The sequence below is a fragment of the Leptinotarsa decemlineata genome, unplaced genomic scaffold, assembly GCF_025532065.1.
Source record: "Leptinotarsa decemlineata unplaced genomic scaffold, Ldec_3_MD MMD2_tig00026369_RagTag_RagTag, whole genome shotgun sequence".
NCBI lineage: Eukaryota > Metazoa > Arthropoda > Insecta > Coleoptera > Chrysomelidae > Leptinotarsa > Leptinotarsa decemlineata.
Genome location: NW_027412709.1, coordinates 2,316,763 through 2,338,983, shown reverse-complemented (window position 1 = coordinate 2,338,983; position 22,221 = coordinate 2,316,763). Strand labels below are relative to the sequence as shown.

General features: G+C 32.5%; 1 protein-coding gene across 3 annotated transcripts; it reads right to left on the bottom strand.

Moving 5' to 3' along the window:
• Positions 1-4,470: 4,470 nt before the first annotated feature.
• Positions 4,471-19,358, bottom strand: LOC141486717 (uncharacterized). 3 transcript variants are annotated; one of them, XM_074185213.1, is made up of 2 exons: positions 19,077-19,358; positions 4,471-5,662 (listed from the first exon to the last, which is right to left on the bottom strand). In XM_074185213.1, the coding sequence occupies exon 2, from the start codon at positions 5,637-5,639 to the stop codon at positions 4,749-4,751; it is 891 nt and encodes a 296-aa protein (XP_074041314.1). In that variant the 5' UTR covers positions 5,640-5,662; positions 19,077-19,358; the 3' UTR covers positions 4,471-4,748. The 3 variants fall into 3 exon arrangements, with proteins under 3 accessions (XP_074041314.1, XP_074041312.1, XP_074041315.1); XM_074185211.1 differs by having other exon boundaries at positions 19,069-19,357; XM_074185214.1 differs by lacking the exon at positions 19,077-19,358 and adding an exon at positions 12,118-12,265.
• Positions 19,359-22,221: the final 2,863 nt, after the last annotated feature.

Below are 22,221 nucleotides of genomic sequence, written 5' to 3'. Positions count from 1 at the left end.
AAACTTTGCTTGAAATGGACGAAGGAAATGTACAATGTATGGTATGGCCAACAATCTTTTCACCTTGTCTTTTGAGTGTGTACAAGAGTAATTCTGATATTTGTAATATTATAAAAAAGTCATTCTTAGTATTGAGTTTAATCATCAGGAATTCTATGAAAAAATAATACTTCATACACAAATTTTACGTTTTCTGGTAAACCCCAGCCTGTCCTAGTATTATTAACCTATTAACAAAACCTACATCAGTAAGAACCTATTGACTTTTCACAAATCATGGGAATGGAAATTAACCATTACTAATCATTTATACTTTTATTTTAAGAAAGATGCCACAAGTTTCAATAGTAAGGATGTCCCACTTCACTTTACAAAAGTTCAACTATTATTTCAACCTAAAAATTGACCATATTCGCTGTTGTCATATTGCCATGCGACAATAGAACTAGCGTCTAGCGACCACAACGATACTTTGGCTGCAAAGCTTCTTGACAGCTTTGGTTCTCTTCTATCATTGAAAACACAAAATCCGTTCTTCGTCAATAGAAAACACCACAGACGCTATCATTTACTTGTTTTCAACATTTTTGAGCAGATAAACTATGATTTTTCAATAAAAATAAAAAAACCAAAGCTGTCAAGATGCTCTGCAGCCAAAGTATCGTTGTGGTCGCTAGACGCTAGTGACAGTAGAGGGCTATGTTGCGTACGTCGTACAAGCCGCTTTCCAAGTTTCGTCCATGTTGCCAACCCACATTCTTCATGGAAAACCTCTATCGCTTCAATTGTGTATAAAAATTGAGAGTATATACATGCCATATATTAGTTTTGGTCACAATAAGTCATCAACACTGTTTCTTCTTCACATCAATGATTTTCTCAACAACTTTCATTATAGTATTCCAAGCATATATTGATACTACAAAACTCCTAGTTAAATTCAACAAATTTTTGAGACCAGCAGATTTATATACATCAAAGTATTATATAGAAAAATTAGTAACACTGGTCTCTAGAAAAATTTAAATTCCTCAGGAATTCAGGCATATATCAGATTAAGGTATTAACATATGATCTCTTGTAAGTCGATGTGAAGCCAGGCTGATAAGCTCCTCGTTGAACATTGCTTTACGCAGGTACAGGTAGTGGATGTGAAAGCCTTCTACGTTGAATTGCTCTCCTCAAATTTGTTAGCGATGGCTCTGGTGCATTAAATTTAACATCAGTTGAGTCCAAATCGAACGCAAATCACTAAATTAAACGCATACTCTACAGATTTCGGGATTGTACTCACTCACCTACATAGGTACGTTTTTTTTTCAGTGACTGGTTTGGTTTGGTTTTGATTATAATTGGGTAGATTGATTTAAACTAGAGTATCAATGTGATGAAATTACGAACCTTATGCACATATCGTGGTTCTTGATTTTGGAACCTTGACACCAACAAAGTCCCACTTTTTACAGAATCCAAAGTTATATTGATAGTTTTGTAACTTGGTATTTCATTAATTTTGTTTACACAAAATAATTTGGTACTACCATTACTCACGTTCATGTCATTCTACAGCCATGTTAACAATTTGAAAACTTCAGAGACAAAATAGAGGCAAATAAATCGATCTAGAATATTTTCATGATAATAACCTTCAAACAATTTTAAAGTTTAAAGAAAGCACAGATCGAATCAACCAATAGCAATTGCCGATGGCGAATGGTTTTATGGTGTAAAAGGGTCTTCAAGGCAGCCAACTGTCTCAAAATTTCACTCAACAGTATAATGTAGAATTATGAAAAATTAGAAACAATGAAATAATAAATTCAAGTACTTCATCATATTTAAACTTCTTCAGTATCATAGGGCTCTTCTTAGATCTTCAATGAGTTCAAAACTTCAACTTCCGCCATTATTCCCACGTAGTATAAGCAAGCGCACGGACTATAGGATTATGACAAAGTACGTTATGATACATTACGTTATCATGTTTTACGTTATGATGAAGTTCGTTATGACGCGTTACGGTTTCTATTGATTACGAATATGATCGTTTGATGTTATGATGTGTTGCTGTTATGATGCATTGTGTTTATGATCGAATGATATTATGATACGTTAGCGTTATGACGGAGTACGTTATGAAGAAGTACGTTATGATGAAGTATATTATGAAGGATTACGTTATGAAACTGTACATTATGCCGCTGTACTTTTCTATTTTGTACTATATGATCAATTGCGATTTCTATCGTTTGACGTTATGATGGAGTAAATTTCTGTGTATTACGATTTCTATCTTGTACATTATGATGCATTAGGTGTTCCAAAAATATAAAATATATCCATGCTTATAAACTAAAAATACCCATTCTAGCGAAATTACATTCACTCAGTCTAAAATTCAGTGAATAATCGAAATTAAAATTATGGTAAATGTAACCTGGTAAACGTAACGCTGTTTTTCGAATATCCTTGGAAGATAAACCGAAATAAATACTTAAAGCCATAAGTATATATCTTTCTAATTCTTTCTTCTATTTGTCGGTGAAGATTTGCCTATACCTACCTTTGATAACCAATTTTTGTTGATGGTATTGATAACACCGTGTTGCTCATCTCTTCGACAGTGAATTTTTTATAAAACTGTGTCAGAGTGCGATAATAATCAATATCAAAATCACTTCTTTTGCAACACGCAGTGATACTACGCTGAAGTCCCTGCTACCCATCAGGGTAGCAGGGTGTTTGCAAAAAGGAATTAATAAACTTTGATTTCGATGGCGAAAAGTGAAAAATAACAGAAAAATATTGATGGAAAAAAATTTCTGACCTATAGAAAAGAATGTCTACCTATCATTTATATGGGTGAAACATATATTCACGATTCACACACGCACCAAAAAAGTTAGAGTGATCATACCATGGAAGGTCTGAAAAGAACCTGTATGAGTATGTGCCTAATGATTAGATGGAAATGAAATTGAAATACAGGTATGTTGTTTTCAATATTGCAAATAATGTTTTGTAGATTATCTACCTGCTATGCTTCATAATAATTTCTAGTTACTAAGCTTTCAAATATCTTATCAATTTTCGGTTATGAATTTGTCCATTTTGTTAACTAGTTTAGTGTTCCAATAATTTTTTTGAAGAAAGGTTGGTTGGGTAACAGGATCAATTTTTAAAACGACGTTTCAAATTTAATTACATTCTTCTTCAGGGCTCTGTAATAATGATTTTTCATAAACATACCTCCCTCAAAACTTATACGATTATTATCGTTTTAATTTTACAAGAAATAATGAGTTCTTAAATAAATTACTCATCGAAGTATAGTTTCTTAGTATTGATATTACTATTTTAAAATCCATCAGGCATATTAGATACATATTAAAAAAAACATTGCACCAGACAAACTTCCGAGACAACTCCAACACAAACGTCATGAAACAAACGAATGGCTTCATCTGTGATTCTGATAAGGTGGTGTCTGTTTTATAATCAATGACAGACATAATTTTATTTTAATGTTTGTATGGCAACACTGAATAGCTGTCATCCACAAACATTTAAGAGTTCTACGAAAACGAATGGCGTCAGTAGACCATATCAAAGATTTTAGGACCAAAAAGTATTTTTTTTGCGTTTACTCAATTTGTTTTACAAAGAAAAGTGCAGCATGAGTTGATAAAATTGATATGTTGTATTGTTAGGCATATATTGAGCATTATTTCACGATGATATTGATGTCATAATGTTTACGCGAAATAGCTGTATTTTGAGGTTACAACTTAAATGACAAAATGTTTTGAAAGAGCCACTTGTGGAGGCTTTGAGAGAACCGGCTCCAGGATGCAGCACTGTTTCAGCTCCTCCTAGAATTATCGCTGAAAAAAGGTCCAAACAGATTGGACAAGTGGAAATTACTATGAAAGAACAACTAATGCTAATGCTAATGAAAGAACAACTAATGTTTTTATTTAAAAAATTGAAGAAAGTAAATATCTGTGCCATAAATAATCATAATTACGGAAGTTTTATCATTAGTCTTCCATGTAACGAGTAGTTATACAGCTGGCAATGGTCTATATATGAAGCTCCGACCTATTTGAGAGATCACCAGCATCGATCAATGATCGCACACCATATCGTGGAGTGAATAATCATTGGAACTCGGAATCAATTGAAAAATGAGCCTTCTGCATTTGCTTCAACATGCGTCACCCTCAGAACATATTTGTTGGCAATGTCTACTCATCGCCATTGAGAAACATGTTTATATGTCTAAAATAGCAGATAATTCAATCCGTAGCTTTCTTTTCACTACAAATGTTTCTGATTGTAGTTATATGTCGGTCTGAAAAGTGATGTTATTTGGTAACAAAGATACGCCCCTAACTTATCGAGGAGACATATTTACTACAGATTCACTTTCTATACAAATTATGTGGTAATAGAAATAAAATTATCAAATTGATTCGATATTTAATATAAAAAAACATTGAGCCGTCGTAATATTTTATAAGAATATAACTCTGATGTACAATATAATATATATATACATTACTTATGCAGTTTCACAATAGACATGCTTTAGGGACATTGCCATGTAGATCTGACCATATTTAGAAGTGTGCCTTGTTCAGACAGACACTACAGTCATTGAACTATATTACATAGCATTAAATTATTTTCAAATGAACAACTTTTTATCACATAACAAAAATTATTCAACAAATAGTTCACTCTTGCTACGATTCTAAAGAAGTTATAAGATTTTGGTAAGTGTTATTTCGGAATTCACCAAGGAGAAATGCGGCACCACAGCCGAAAGAATTGGTGTCCGAATCAGACTGACTAAAATGGCGCAATCGTTGTACGTTTTTGTTAGTAGAATTATCTGCACTAAAGTTTGTTAAGACACTATCGATTTGAGAACTAATTCTTGAATCACAGGATTGATCATCACTGCCTATTTTGAGTCTTTTCGACGACTCATCGGCCACTTTTACATCTTCATAGTCATCTATGCAAGTAAGCATCGTTGGTGTCGGTGGCATATAAAAATGAGATAATACATCTTGTACACTATATTCATCGAGATCACTGAACGAACGTTTCCTAGAGGTAATTCTACTTCTGCTTCCGGCTGAAGGTGAATGTAAATTGTCACTGGCTGATGAATGATCTGTGTTATTTGAATTATCTACAAGCGTATTAAAAATATCCTCGTCCTCTATACTAACGTCATTTTTCATCGATTGATTGGTGTTTGCACCACTTTCAGTAGTTGCATTTGTTTCGCCGTTTTTTACCTGGTTTCTACCAATTTTACTACTGGAATCACAGTAGTTTTCTTTGTAATATCGGACTGAATAATTTGATTGTTTTTGTAGTTTCTCGATTCTGGTCTCATCTTGGAGTCTTTTCACTGTATTGTTTATCAAAACTGACCGCCATAAACTAGATTCTGGGTCCTCTATCTTCTTCATTTTGGAGATGCTCGTTTTCAGAACTTTTCTTCGTTCTTCTTTTTGCCTATATTTCGGAGGTATCATAGAAGGGCGGTTATAGGATGAATATTGTCTGGTGGTTCTAGACGGACCAAATATATCACCATAATCCGAGGACATTTGCTTCATAGTGGTAGAGGAATGCACGAAATCTGAAATACAATAAAACATATTTTCAAAAATTCTGACGACAGTTAATTTTTCTACACACTACTTTTTTCCATGATAATTTCGCATAATGGCATCATCTTTATTAATATTTACACTATCATATCACTCTGTTAACTAAAACGCTCTGTAGTGTATGACTTGTTTTAAATAATTAGGAAATCCAAAGGACAAAGTCGAGAATTCGGAAAAGTCTGGAATTCACGAAATTAAATGTAAGGACTGCGATGCAAAATATTATGGTCAGACTAAAAGATCTATTAAAATAAGATATAAGGAACACTTAGCACACCTAAAATATGGAAAACCAAAAAATTCAGCAGTCGCCCATCATATATTGCAACAAAACTATTCCATAAACTTTAGTTCATTAAGATTAGTTAGACAACTTAACGACAACAGGCATCTAGATGTCTACGAGAGTGTAGAATTAATAATATTACGTATTTCACTAGTTCGGACTTCCATTGTCTACTATATAAAAATAAAATGTGGAGAGATTCCATGTCACGTTAGTTCACGACGTTTCGATTGTTAGTATCGACAATCGTCTTCGGGTGATGACTGGACTGATTCCTCCGAGAGATAACTATTTATAGGTCGTTCGAGTACTTTCACTTATCCCCGCTTTCCATTTTCCGCTTCACTGGTTCCGTGAGAGATGACTGTTTTGGCGGGAGTTGGCCACTTTTCGCTTGATGATGGGTTTCCATATGTTGCGTATTTCTACGCTGGCTTGGCTGAATACGTTGTTGGACAACATGTATGCGGCTTCCTTGAATTTTCTCCTAAACCAATGTTCCTCTCTGTGCAAGATCTCAGCTTGGGACCACTCGATGTTGTGTTGATGGGTTCAAACATGGTCTGCTATTCCTGATTTGCTGGTTTCCCCTCGCTGTGTGTGTTTCTTGTGCTCGGCAATGCGAACATTCAATGGCCTTTCAGTTTCACCAATATAGGATTTTCCGCACTCACAGGGTATCCGGTAAATGCAATTCTTGGAATCGCAGTCCGCGTTTGGTGGCCTGGTTTTCGTGAGGCTGCTAGGATAGTGTTACCGGATCTGAAGCAGGTTCTGATGGTGTACTTGGAACCAATTCTTCTTATCCTCTCCGATAATCCTCTGATGTAGGGAAGTGCAAGCACTGGTTGTGACGGCTTCTCTTCCTTGTGAGGCTCCTGCTGTCTTCTAGACCGTGCCTTTGGTCTCTGTAATACGAAGGAAGGTCTCGAGAAGGAACTAGACATCATCAAAAATGATCTTCAACGAAATGGCTACTCCAAAGCGATGGTAGAAAAGACTTTGGCTAGAAGACAGCAGGAGCCTCGCAAGGAAGATAAGCCGTCACAACCAGTGCTTGCACTTCCCTACATCAGAGGATTATCGGAGAGGATAAGAAGAATTGGTTCCAAGTACACCATCAGAACCTGCTTCAGATCCGGTAACACTATCCGTAGCAGCCTCACGAAAACCAGGCCACCAAACGCGGACTGCGATTCCAATAATTGCATTTACCGGATACCCTGTGAGTGCGGAAAATCCTATATTGGTGAAACTAAGAGGCCATTGAATGTTCGCATTGCCGAGCACAAGAAACACACAAGCTGAGATCTTGCACAGAGAGGAACATTGGTTTAGGAGAAAATTCAAAGAAGCCGCATACATGTTGTCCAACAACGTATTCAGCCAAGCCAGCGTAGAAATACGCAACATATGGAAACCCAGCATCAAGCGAAAAATGGCCAACTCCCGCCAAAACAGTCATCTCTCACGGAACCAGTGAAGCGGAAAATGGAAAGCGGGGATAAGTGAAAGTACTCGAACGACCTATAAATAGTCATCTCTCGGAGGAATCAGTCCAGTCATCACCCGAAGACGATTTTAGATACTAACAATCGAAACGTCGTGAACTAACGTGACTTGGAATCTCTCCACTTTTTATTTTTATTTTCTTTTTTCATTTCTTTATTTCTATTTATTCAATTGTTTTATTTTTACTTGTATTTTATTTCACTATTATTTCATTTCAGGTTTATTTTGGTAAATATAATTGTTATTTTTCAGCTATTCATTTTCAATTCTTCTTTTTTAGTTGTTTTAGGGATTTCAAATCATTTTATATGGCAGACAATGGAAGTCCGAACTAGTGAAATGCATCATGAAACATTGTCAATCACCTTCAAACAAATAATATTATGAATAACGATGGTAATGGCTTTCTACTTTTCCATCTTCATACACAAACTGTGGGCAACTTCCAAAGGAAGGAAGACAGCAATTGATTTTAGAATGAACTCATAAACAGACATTTATGCAAGATATGCAAAGATATATGCAAAGGTTAGTCTTGCATATGTTTCTCGTTCATCCAGCAGCAAAATCATGCTGAAATCATTTGAGTAGATCACCTACAGACCGGCTTCTAGATATTACCTCTCATCCAACCCAGAGAGCAAAGTGCCTTCAGACACGAAGTTACTTTCTGATACATATACTGCAAGAAAAAGCCCACTCGTAACAATTATTTTCATATAAACATTGAATTACAGTAAAGAAGTACTTTCGAAACGACAGCTTTCATATGAACATTTTACATGAACGTGTTGTGAATCCTATGTTAAAAGGTAAGACCTCGGTAGTCCTTGGCTCGAACAAGCTTCAACTTCTGAGGAATGTCGTTCGTAGATTAAACAGATAGATTGACTCAAACAAAAAACATTTTGGGAATTTTCCACATTTTTTGTATAAAGATGGAGAAGTAGAAAGCCAAAATCTTTTCTTCCAGAATGTATTTTGAAGATTTTTGAAATTCTGAAATATTTACCCTTTAGATCCATCTATCACTCCATCTTGGTCAATTTGATTTAGTCATAAAAAAAGGAAGTGAACATACGGATTCTTCTTGTTTTTAGAAAAAAAAGGTTTTCAATTAAAATTATCTCAATATTCGGATGCTGTTGATTTTGCACTTTCACTTCCTTAGGTGTAGCCTTACTAAAGTATTCTCCTCTAAGAATTAGAAATAAATATACTACTTTCAATGACAATATATTCAACTTTCCCTTAGTACAGTATATTGAGTGGATTATACAAAGTCGTATTCTTCGATAATCGCAATCAATTGAGATATTTTTTGAGGATAAATGAAAAATAAAGCTTACTGAAAACGTAAAATAATGAAGCAACTTCAGAAATTTGTTTTTGTTTTTATATGTGTTAATTTCTTTTTAAAAAAATTAACAATTTTTACTTAAGAGTTGTGAGTTTCAATAATACTGAATTAAATAGAATCGCTGTTAATTTTTTGTGTTTTTATCTCATGATGAACAATAAAATGAATTTGAATTATATTGTCAGGATAAACCAATTTTGAGAAATTGATTTTGTTTCTTTATCAATATGTTGTGTACAAATTACAGATTACAAAAATTTACTACAAGTAAAATGCCACACCTTTTAGGTAGTATTTGGAGTAAATCTATTGCTCACATTTTTCTTGATATGTAGGTTGAAGAAAAATTGTTCCCATAGAGGAATATGATAAACTTAAAAAGCTCATCTTATGATAATTTCACATTGGTAACAATAATTTTGAATATTTTTCTAATTTTTTTTTATTTGTTGTGTGAGTTTTCTCAATTTTTTGTCGTTCAATAGTACTATAGCCTTTATACAGGAAATGAAATATATTATTTGCAATGAACGATATTTTATTCGAGCAAATTTCTTACCATAAGACTTAAAAAAAGAAGGTTGTCTTATAAGTTTCTGATGACAAAGTTTTAGAGGAACTTTTAAATTTATGAATCGTACGAGAAACATTGTTTTTATATATATTTTTTTTAACCCAAGGACATTTTTGATGATTTATTTAAGAAGTAAGTAGGAGAATTACTGAGCTTTCATTTCATTCGCAATTTGTTTGTTACAATTCTAGGGTTTTTAGAAAATCTAAAAACTTATTTTTCCAAGTAAAAGTGTCTCGCTCCCTCTGCTCGATCAAAATACGTCAGGTCGAGATAACAAATGACGCAATCTAGGTACCAACAAAACACAATTCATGTTTGAATTTGGGCAGGCTTGCTTCTTGCCTCCCTAACACTGAACAGATAGCCAGTTGCTTGCCTACCTAGGAGCAGCAAACAGTTGTGTAAGGACCGATCGCTTTCAGCACCAGTTTGGTATTAGTACATTGGCTGGTATGATGAATGGAAAATTTTTTGGTCTATTTGAGTTACCTGGAAGATAAGAAAGGACAACAATTTTTGTGAAACCATCCGAATACGTGGTTTCAGTTAGATGGCGCGGTAATAGAAGATGGAAGATGGTGGTGAATTCACTTGGCCACCTTGGTCCCTGGATCTGAACCTTCTTGATTTTTTTACATGAGACGCATGTCTATGAACGATCTTGTAATAATGAATAAAGATTATGAGAATTAATTCATTACGTGGTGCAAAAAAAGAAATAATTTACCAGCATTTAGAAACTTTCAAAGAAATAACTTTATTCGATGCTGCAGGTTATGTTTCAGAGCATAACCTGCTTCGAGCATTTATTGTATATATTTTGCTTAAATTATGTATTTTACTCTTTTAAGTTTTTATCAACAGTATGGTAACCCCAGTTAACCAACATTTTTTTCATTGTTATAACCTAATTGAATATTCATGAAATGAAAATATTAATGATTTAAAATTGTTGCATTAAAAAAGTCAAGTAACAAAATGATTTGCATAAAAAATCGTTGTTTTTACCCAAAGGTATACATTTTTTGACTGTGATGTCTTGAGATATACTTTAAATTATTGACAATTTTCAAAGAACAGAAATTTACAAAATAAATCAATTTTATATAAACCCTGAAATTTTTACATACCTAGTTACTGCAAATGAAAGACCAACAATCCCGGTATTTATAAAAATTAAAAATGTCCTTGGGTTATTAAAATATATTTTGTAATAAAAATAAAGTTTTTTTTAACACAAAAACAAAAACTACTGGAAAACGGTGACGAATAGGACTTAATACACAAACATTTAGTATGAACATTTAATATGAACTGAGATCACTACATTCTTTTCACAGATATTTGCGCCCCTGGTTGAGATGGAACTACGGTTTTCTTAAATTATTCTACTGAAAAAACATTACAAAATTATATATTTCAACTTGAAAGTCAAAATCTCAAAACAATAAAAAATAGGGCAATTTGCTTTGGTGGTATATTCATTAGTAAAAGGTTCCTATGAAATATTTTTTGTTCAGGTTGTTATCGAAATAGACTCTTTGTTGTCACAATCGATAACGTAGTTATCTGGTGATTTATCTAAAAGGATAAGTCGTCATTTCCTGTAATTATTTCCAAAAATATGTAAACGTTTAGTTGTTTTCATATTGGTTGTTCCTTTGGAACAGAAAGTTATTTACATAAATTACTCATTTTGTAAATATCAGATTGATTTTTGTTTATTTTACGGTTATTACTGTTTATGGGCATCGCTAGCTTTCCTACAATTTCTGTCAAAAGTATATATCTTCGAACAAATCTGTCTAGAGATAAATAGAAGATGAAAGAGATTCAATTAAATTTAGTCAGAGAAAAACAAAAAAAAGTATTGCCATGAAATATTTTACACATACTACTCCTCTTGAATTTCAGCTCGTAACTGTCACTTTCGATGAAATAATTTTGTATATTTATTTGTTTCATGTATACTACACCAGATTTATAACCAGTTTTAATATTTTGTCATCTCGAATCTTAGATTTTGTTTTGAAATCTGTTGAAATGGATCACGGTCAGATGTTTTTTGGAGAATACTACTTTTTCTGATTTTTTTCATATATTTGAATACATCTCACAATTTTCTTCCTGAATATATCAATAACTCACCTAAAAATTGAAATTAGACTGGAAATAACATTCATTAAATTCTCGACATGCATCTCAGCCTTTAATTTCAATAATCCTACATAGATCCTACATCATTTCTCGATTTGATGAACATCTATGAAAATGTATCGAAAAACATCTTATTGGAAGAAGGTACTTCCGAATTTTACGTTTGTGATTTGTGCTGGATTGATATACTTGAATTTTTTATCAAATAGTGGTAAACATATTTCGCAATTCAATTTTTAAAGAGTCAAACCAGAAAATGAAGTAAAATTAAAAATAGGTTATGAATCAACATTCAAAATGAATCACCGTTCAAAAAATAGTTTCAAACTTTTATTTATATTTACTTATGTGAAACTGAACTCCTCAAAGTATTCAGTAAATATGATGGAATGTGATTATTCCATAAATAATCCACAATTGTTTACCATTTACTCTGACTTTTTATGGGAAATATTATTAATCAATATAACCATTAAACTATATATTTAGTTAATTTCACTTAACTGAAAATAATGAATATATCATTACTAACCTTTTATTCGTCAAAATTACTCGGCAAGGTCACCAGGTGAGAGAAAGTAAGTATATCCCTCAATTTAACATCCGACTATATAGTCAAGAAACCACCAAATAGTATTCATGTCAATTCGTACACAGGTAAAACCGAGGGTAGAAGACGTAGATTGTCGATCCCCACTGATGACAATGACATTAAGGGAGTATTTTAGAATAGTTTATTATGAGGTCAGGAAATAAAAATTATCAAATATACTTTACTGAAAATGAAAATTGAAAATTTCAATTTGACAAAATTGAACATGGATTGAAATCAGTGAAAAAACAACAAAAAATTACTCTAGTTGAAAACATTTCTCAATAACCAGACACATACTAGTGTTAGTGAAAATAGATTCCATCTTCTATTTTTTACGAACACATTGTTGAATTTATAAAAAGTAGGTTGAATTGACTTTATGTTGTGCCGAATTATTTCTTTACTAGTTGGAGAACTAGTTTGATGTATTTATATCGACATGTACGTCTACTTTATTTGTGAAATGCTTCACTGAATAGTTTTAGGTGAAAGTGAGAAGATTCGTTTATTTTTTGTTTTCTATTTGTTCCGAAATTTGTTCTTTAATATTGTATTGCGATAACAATGGATCATAACTTATATTAATGACAGCGATATTACCTAGTCAAATTCTTCAGCAATAGATACCTATAACTATTTATGTAAGTGGGTACTAGTTCTGTATTCATTTCTGCGATAAAATTTAGTAGTGATTCTGCAGAATAAATTTGAAGATTTAGACGTTAAATTGTTTCACAACGCAAGATATATGTCTTTCAAATAGAATATCATAACAAACGATGAACTTCTTTTTAGGTAACAATATGAGAGAACGGAAATAGTTCAAACAGCTGCAGTTGTTGAATACATAAAATCAATTAGATATACAGTTAGCGCTCGGGTTAGCGGGTTTCATTAATATTTCCATTTTAAGTGGTTAGGGAAACGTTTTCTTGAAAAAGAGTCAACATCAGACCTGTGTTTTTGTCGAGAGTGCCCATACAAAATTTTCCACTTACGCTGCAAACATTATAAATTTTAAAAGATTCCAATAGCTCATGCGTAATGTTGAATGACGCATAATAAATCAAGTGAGAATTGATCCAGAAGTTGCAAAATAGAAATAGTTCTTTAGCATTATCGAAACTTTTTCAAGAAGGGCTAAGACCGAGGATATTTGAATTTGAAATTGTTTTTTAGCTTGCAAAAATGTAAAATTTACTAACTGATTTCGATACGTCATTCAAAATGTTAAATGAAGGATTATAAACAAGTGACCAATGACCCACAAGCTGTAAAATTAGGAAGTAATATGTTAGCCTTGTCTAGAATTTTTCAAGGAGAGCTGAGTTTTGAATTTGGGATTAAAATTGTGCTTTCATACTGCAAAAATGTGAAAACTGAACTCTTAATTGACTCCAATACCTCATTCAAAATGTCAAATGTTGCAAAATGAGAAATAGTCAAAATGACAAATACTCAAAAGTAGGACTGGAACATCTGGCGACGAGAAGAGTGTTTGTTGCCTGGTGTTTGATAACACTGCTTGTTTTGAAAGTTATTTCATGAAAAAAGTTCATACAAACATAAAAATGCATTGTTTCCAAGATACAAAATCATTTATTTTTATCAACATTCAATGTAAATATTCATTACCCAATTTAAGTGTAATTTGGCAATGATATTGTTATGGGAATGTAGGCTTTCACGGCTGGCGTCAATGTTTTGGTTGGTTTCCGGGTTTTGCCGTAGTCTTCTTCGGTTACAATCTCCTGACGTTTCAACTGCAACTGCGGCAGTCATCTTCAGTAGCATGCTCGAAGTATTCTTCTTGACGTATCAACTGTTTCATTTGATACTTCGACCACGCCACTGAAGATGACTGCCACAGTTGCAGTTGAAACGGTTGGATATTGTAACCAAAGAAGAGCACGGCAAAACCCGGAAACCAATTAAAACAATGATATTTTCATTGACGAGAGATTAGCCATAAGTAATTGGATACAAATACAGTTCAGCCAATAATATTTGGCCAAAAAAAAACTATTCATTACGTTTCTTATAACATTTAATTTTATGTTAGCTAAAACATGTAAAAATAAATCTTTGGTATTTTTTGATTCTTTTCCGTAGCTTACTTTGTTTTCCAGAAAAAATTAAATAAAAACGAAAAGAGGATAAAAATAACTAATGTAGTATTCAATAAAAAAGCAGAAACTAATTGCGATATTTGCCATTTGTCAAGTTACATTTATTGTTGTGGTTCAACAAATATTTATGATAATATTACGTGATACAAAATAAACAATGTCAAAAAGTCGCCAAATTAGAGGGGTTTTTTCTCTGTATGGAAACCATGTGTATATAAAACATTCAGTTTCTTGTAGTACGTATCCTGTTACGTGGGTAACTGGAGCAATTCGAAATTTTTCCATCCTTGCTCAGCTTCATTTCAATTCAATTAAGTTTCTCCCAAGAAACAATAAATGCTTATAATTAAGGACTGTAACTAACTACAAGGAATATTAAAATAACAGAAATAAGACATTTTACAGTGAACACATAACATCTTGAAAAAAAAAAACAATAAAATGCAGTCAAATAATGAAATTGTTTACAGAAAATATATGTTGAAAATGATTTCAAGTGTAATGGAAATAAAATGGAAGCTATGAAATTTCACTGATTAGTTTTTTTTTTCAATTGATAGTCAAATTTTGTAATGGAAAAGTGATTTTTCATTTTCTCTGGAATTGATCGTGATATACCGACTTATTTCCAAAATTTGTTTGTATCTTATTTTTTGACAGTAATTTGGTTTGTCTTGTGGCATGATTGTGAATATGTCCAATTCTAATAAAATTCAAGTTCGATTTCTTTGTATTATCTTCAACAGAATGAATTAAGCAGCTAATTTTCACTTTACAGAATAAATTCAAGTCCAATAAATAGTTAGGTTTATATGTATAACTTCAATGTTGGTTCCAAATATGGTAATTTATAAATACTTCTTATTATTTTGTTTAGTAAAGTTTACAGAGGTAAACTTTACTAATCATACTTAAAAGCTATCCTAATTTATACCATACATACCTGTTCTAGGTACTTGCGTCTTGAGTGTCTTAAATTAATTTTACAATGTGTTCTTATGTAATAGGTGAATTCAATAATTAAAATATTATAAGCTATATAAAATTAATTTCACAATATTGCCCCCTATCTACTAATCTTAAATTAATTTTACAATGTGTCCTTATATAATATTCAGGTAAATCTAATAATTGAAATATTGTAAGCTATGTAAAATTAATTTCACAATATTGCCCTATCTACTAATCTTAAATTAATTTTACAATGTGTCCTTATGTAATAGTCAGGTAAATCTAATAAATAAAATATATTTTTTTTTTAGATTTACCTGACGATTACATAACGACACATTGTCAAATTAATTTAAGATTGGAAGATAAGGCAATATTGTGAAATTAATTTAAGACACTCAAGACGCAGGTACCTAGAACAGGTATCTATCTATGGTGAATATAAATAAGGATAGTTTTGTAAATATGATTAGTTTGATCTTTCTCTTGAAGATGACCACTTGGTGATCGAAACACGTGTCGAGGTGTTGAAATAACGGTTTGGTGTTGAGGAAAACAACTCCAGTAATATTTATTACTACACCAAAGGTTCCAAACAATGCATCACGAGTTCAAATTTTTAATTTTTTCATTCTTAGTAATTGAATTATTCAGTAAAGAATTTATACCTTTCCATTTAAATTTTGGGGTTGGGTTGCTTGATTGTTTCTGGCAATATTCATATTTTTTATCTCGAAAAGTTTTTTCAACTGATTTATTCAAAAAGTTATATTTTTTAAAAAATATTCTTAATCAGAGAATCTTTTTATTGAAGTATTTATTATGTTCCTTAATCAATTTTGCTAAGTGATTATCAAACCATGGCTTTGCATTTTTCTTACGAGTGTATTTTTCTAAAGCATCATCGAGATTTGGATTAAAGTGAATCGTATTCCCAAGGTCTGCCAATTTTTGTTTAAGAATTTGATAGTTGAATGTTTTGATTTTAATAAAATCGGTAGGATATTCAGGGTTTTGATTAATTAGTTGAAATATTTCCCAACTGTCGAATAGACTGAGATAAACATGTTTGTTTCACATTTTTTTGGAACATTATACATAACAGATTTGAACAACAAAACAGTTTTTCTATATATATAATTATTAAGGTAATACTGAACTACTCATTTTTTCTTTCTTTGGAAACCAAAGTTTTTCATCGACCTTCTTTGGGTATTTTCACCTTTCACAATCGAAAAAGATAGAAATTGTATTGCGAGAACTTTATACACGTGTAGAAAGGGCAAACTTTTTAGATAACCCCGATAAGTTACTGCGTGAATTCAAAGCATTTTTCACAAAGAAAAATGTACCACATACAATAATCTTGCCTATAGATACATATCTTAACGTTTAGAAATGAAGAGAATCAGTGGAGAGAAAACTGCTAATGTACTTATATTTCTTTCAGTTCTGAAGACTGAGGAAGATTTTAGGCTCCGAAACGTTAAGATATCTGTATAATTTCTTAGCTGACAGGGCTTGACTAGTAAAATAGTAGTAAATTTTGAAAAATATGCAAATTCAAGATGTCCGCAACTATAAAATGGCGGATTACATACTTTTTCCAAAACTACCCCAATATGGGTATCAAATAACAGCTTGACTAGTAGACTAGTAGTACAATCTGAAAAAGTTACAAATTCAAAATGGCCGTAGCTACAAAATGGCGGATTACATATTTTTTTCGGAACTACAACAATATGGGTATCAAAAGACAGGGCTTGCCGGTAGAATAGTAGTAAACTCTAAAAAAAGATACAAATTCAAGATGGCCGTAGCTATAAAATGGCGGATTGCATATTTTTTCACAACTACGTCAATATGGGTATCGAATGACAGCACTTGACTAGTAGAATAGAAGTACCTATAAATTCAAGATGACCGTAGCTTCAAAATGGCGGATTACATATTACCTGGTAATACTGAGGCACTAAATGGACTAAACAGAATGAGAAGAATTGAGTAACAAAATTAGAAACTTAAAACTTGAAAATAAAATAAGTGAAGAAAAATTATGATAAACGGTTTCTTTGAAAAAAAAAAAAGATTTAGAGTAATAAAAAAAAATTCAGAAGGCCCTAGGTAGCAATCATCAAACCACTCTCCTCAGCAATCTACGGTATTTCTCAGATAAAAAAAATAAAATCGTTTACATATTTACTTAGAATACACCTAACGATTTATTATTTTTTTATCTGATCAATACCGTAGATTGCTGAGTAGAGTGGTGTGGTGTGATAACTGCTACCTAAGATCTTATTAGGACCGAATTATTTTTTTAGTTTTTGGTACATTATCTATATCATAATTATCTTTTTTTTTCAATAAAATCATTCAAGATAATTTTTTTTATTAATTTCATTGATACTCTATTCGCGTCTATATGAGTTTAGATGGAAAACTAAGATTGAATAAAATATCTTGTGGCTACGTGATACTAGATTACAGATGAATACACGAGCTCAGACTTGTCAGCTGATATAGTGAAAGGTGACGTAGGTAGAGTGAGAGAGATATGCCTGCCAGCTGCAACATCGCGGGGGAGAACAAACAAGAGAACACAACTGAATGAAACAACGGGTACCCTGTGTACCTGTGTGGTTGTAACAACCAAATATCCCTTGTCAACATTTGGTAATAATATGAACGAATATATGAACAAAATAAAAATAATCTTTTTGGATACAATTATTATAGATTTTTCATACCTACTACTCAAAAATTATAACGAAGTTTGATAAGTGAAACCTCAAAAATGTATATACCTTCTCACAATATGCATTTATTATTCTGGTAGATAGATATTTTCTTGAGAAGATGGAAATAGGCTATACCTAATGAATGAATTAAAATCGTTTATTACAAATTTTACAGGTATTTACAATTTTTGTGTGTGTGTGTGTGTGTGTGTGTGTGTGTAGGACCCTGCTATAGGCTTATGCCTCTTCAGGGCTATACCTAATATCGAGAATAGACATAAATAGCCAGACAGTCGGGTTTAATAGATTTATGTCTCTCAGGGTTCCCTAAACTTTAAGGGTTGACAACCATCAACGGAAACCAATATAACAGTTCTATACACGTGGATAACACAAACAATATACTTCACTTCAGCTAAAACCTATGTGTTGTGACTGTTGTGTATTCACAGCTTCATTTTAAGTAGGTACTTAACTGTTATATGCAGTTGAAAATTAATACAATCGCTAATACTTATGTAAAAACCCATAAATCATAAGGTATATCGTGAATGGTGAAAACAGTCCACTCTTAAACAAACTAAATTCACATTAGCTATCAAAAAATTACTTCAGAATTCACACCAGCTGTTATTGAAATATTGTTTTTCGAAGAGAATGTAAACGACCTTGTTATCTTTAATAAAACATATTGAATCGCGTATCACACAAAGAAAAGACATGTTTGCTTACGCAACGGCCCAAGAGAATTATTAAACGGAACACATTAGGCTGTGCTACTTTCCAGTCATTTATCAGGTCACGTTAAAATACCATTGCGCACTGAACCATTTAAATGCCTCGCAACGTCGAAATGCCGTTGCACAATATACCTACCTGTTCAATACAAAGAATATTTTGATTTAATTCGGAGAAATCTGTAGTCCTTGAGGGCGACCCCAACAATTAGTTCTCTGAATGAATAGGTAGGTAGGTATGCGGGAACTTTATTTCTGAACTCTTTCAAGACATTAGTTGTAATGAAATTATTCATTTAATTAAAAAATATTTGAAATTTATCCACTTACTTTATTACCTGGTCATCCGATAATGTCAATGCTATTTGCGTCCGACGAATCCACTAGTATTTAGTCAGCTTTTTATCCAAATGAGTTGAAGAAACTAAAAGTAACAACTTTTTTTGTTTACACTGACGACGTGAATAACGTTAGGCGACTTTCCCAGTTAATAACCCTAACATCATGTTTACTATACACTACGCCTGAAGTCTCGTGTGATACTGCTCTTGTTATGAGTTATTACAATAGTTGTTGCGGAGTGGCACGTACATAGGAAGCGTTCTACCTCACTGAAGCTACCTACAGCACATCACTTTCAAGTTTATCGTCAATGATTTTATTTTCGCTCAATAACAGACCATAGGCGTCAATTATAATATTTCATGAGGTGAGAGGATAACTGATGCACAGGCGTCATTTAATGAGTTTATCAGAGGCGTTTGAAAGATTTCATGATTTTCCATTTATCAAAAATCAGGTGTTCAGTTTCTCAAATATTTTCTTCATTTTAGTTAGTTGTACTTTCGGTAAATTTTAGTTTTGTGGACACCCGGCAATTTTGAAAAAATTTTTGCGTGTACTTACGTATTTTGATGCGTAGATTACGAATCCGAAAAAAAAGGCGGCGCTCTCCCTTATTTACAAAGTTACGGCCCTTCTAAGTTCTGAAAAGGGCAACTTTTCAGCCTTCTTTTTCACAAAATAAACTATTTAAAAACACAAGCATTCATTCACTAGGTTACCTTTACACCTTATTCCTCCTTCTTTGATACTTTTCACTTCAATAATAAACATTTTTCTTATAAAAAACTTAATTTGAAAACGAATGCTTCTCCTGGTAACATTATTCTATTTTTAGGTTAGTTACTAGTGACATTTCAGAAAAAAGCGGTTGGTATTTGCCGCTGCACACTATTTCAAATTCGTAATACACCACCAAAAACCAATTTACGATCTAAAGAATGAAGGTAAAAAACATTTGAATTACTTTAGGAATATATGGACTGCATCAGTCGTATCAACCATGCCATTAACCCTAAAACGTAAAATAAATAGATATGTAACCAAAACGCAGCTCCGTACGTATTTTAACATTTTTATTGGAAAAATGTTGTTTATTGAAGTGAAAAGTGTCAAAGAAGGAGGAATAAGGTGTAAAGTGAATGAATGCTTGTGTTTTTAAATAGTTTATTTTGTAAAAAAGAAGGCTGAAGAGTTGCCCTTTTCAGAACTTTGAAGGGCCGTAACTTTGTAAATAAGGGAGAGCGCCGTTTTTTTTCTTTCGGATTCGTAATCTACACATCAAAATACGTAAGTACACGCAAAATTTTTTTCAAAATCGCCGGGTGTCCACAAAACGAAAATTTACCAGAGAATATACGAATGGATTGAAGAAGTGGAAAAAAAAGTTATTATGCAAATAGTTTCAGAAGGAAAACTTAAATTGACAATGAAAAGGAGACTCATCTTGGAGCAAATGATATCCGGATCAATGATGGAACAGAAGTTGCTAATAAATTTGCTTGCCACTTTGCCAGAACAGTCTTGGCAGCTCTGTTGAGACATGAAGGTCAGAACATGTCGAAATTCAATGGAAACTTAATGTTTTTTGAAAAACTTAGAATCTGAACTAGTTTCAACAGTGAATGAAATAAAAAATCGAGTTGCATAGACGATATAAATATAAAAGTTCTGAAATATGTCATTTCATGTATATCTGAAATTTTATTGAATCTTATTAATCACTCTATATTGGAAGGCGTGTCTTGAGTGTTTTCAAAACAGCGAAAGTTAGTCTTATTCCTATCGGCAAATATCATTATTGAGTATTCCATCTGACCTTATATTGAAAAAAATAATGGCAAATAGAATTATTGTGTTTGTCGAAAAATACAAGATTCTAACCGATCATCAACATGGTTTTAGAAAAGCTATATCAGTTGAGAACTGCTATTGCTAGACAATTCGAATTTATTTACAATGCTGAGGGGATTGATAAGGGGAAGTACGTAGTTTCAATATTATTTGATATATAATGAAACTCACTTGATGAAAATCCATAACTTCTTCAGGCCCGAAGAAGGCCTTAGTTAAAGATTACTTGACTTTTATGTATATTTATATATATATATATATATATATATATATATATAATCTAGAAAGGTTAATGCAGTCAAGCTGCTGGAAAATAATTCCATGAAAATCAAAAAATGAATAGATAAGTACTCTTTGATCATTCCCATATTGATTTCAATTTAAGAGCCACCGGTATACAGCTGTTTCAGCCTATTGGGCATCGTCAGTACCGGGCAGGCGGTCCTCGATTGAAGACAAAATGAGAAAAAACCAAGAAAGTACTTGATAAAAATAGCTGCGTAAACGCAAGCGAAACATAAGTGGAACCACCTATTGGTTTCGCTTGCGTTTACGCAGCTATTTTTATCAAGTACTTTCTTGGTTTTTTCTCATTTTGTCTTCAATCGAGGACCGCCTGCCCGGTACTGACGATGCCCAATAGGCTGAAACAGCTGTATACCGGTGGCTCTTAAATTGAAATCAATATGGGAATGATCAAAGAGTACTTATCTATTCATTTTTTGATTTTCATGGAATTATTTTCCAGCAGCTTGACTGCATTAACCTTTCTAGATTTCATATCATTTCTAGAAACATGTGGATTCGTTTTCCGATGGCATTTCAGGTTAGCTTCCCAAATTTCTGCTACCGCAGTTGTCGGTTGATTGGTCAAACCACCAACACTGACATAAAAACTTGGCAAGTTGACTTGGGTGTCACACCAATAGGTGGTTCCACTTATGTTTCGCTTGCGTTTACGCAGCTATTTTTATCAAGTACTTTCTTGGTTTTTTCTCATTTTGTCTTCAATCGAGGACCGCCTGCCCGGTACTGACGATGCCCAATAGGCTGAAACAGCTGTATACCGGTGGCTCTTAAATTGAAATCAATATGGGAATGATCAAAGAGTACTTATCTATTCATTTTTTATATATATATATATATATATATATATATATATATATATATATATATATATATATATATATATATATATAAAGTGGATAATCTTAGCGACTGGAGAAATGTACAGCAAAATGGATTAACGGGGTCTCTCAGTCAAAAAATCAAATACATTATTACATT

Bases quoted from the DNA above. Each gene is read 5' to 3' on its own strand.
- LOC141486717 (XM_074185213.1), bottom strand. From the start codon at position 5,639: ATGAAGCAAATGTCCTCGGATTATGGTGATATATTTGGTCCGTCTAGA.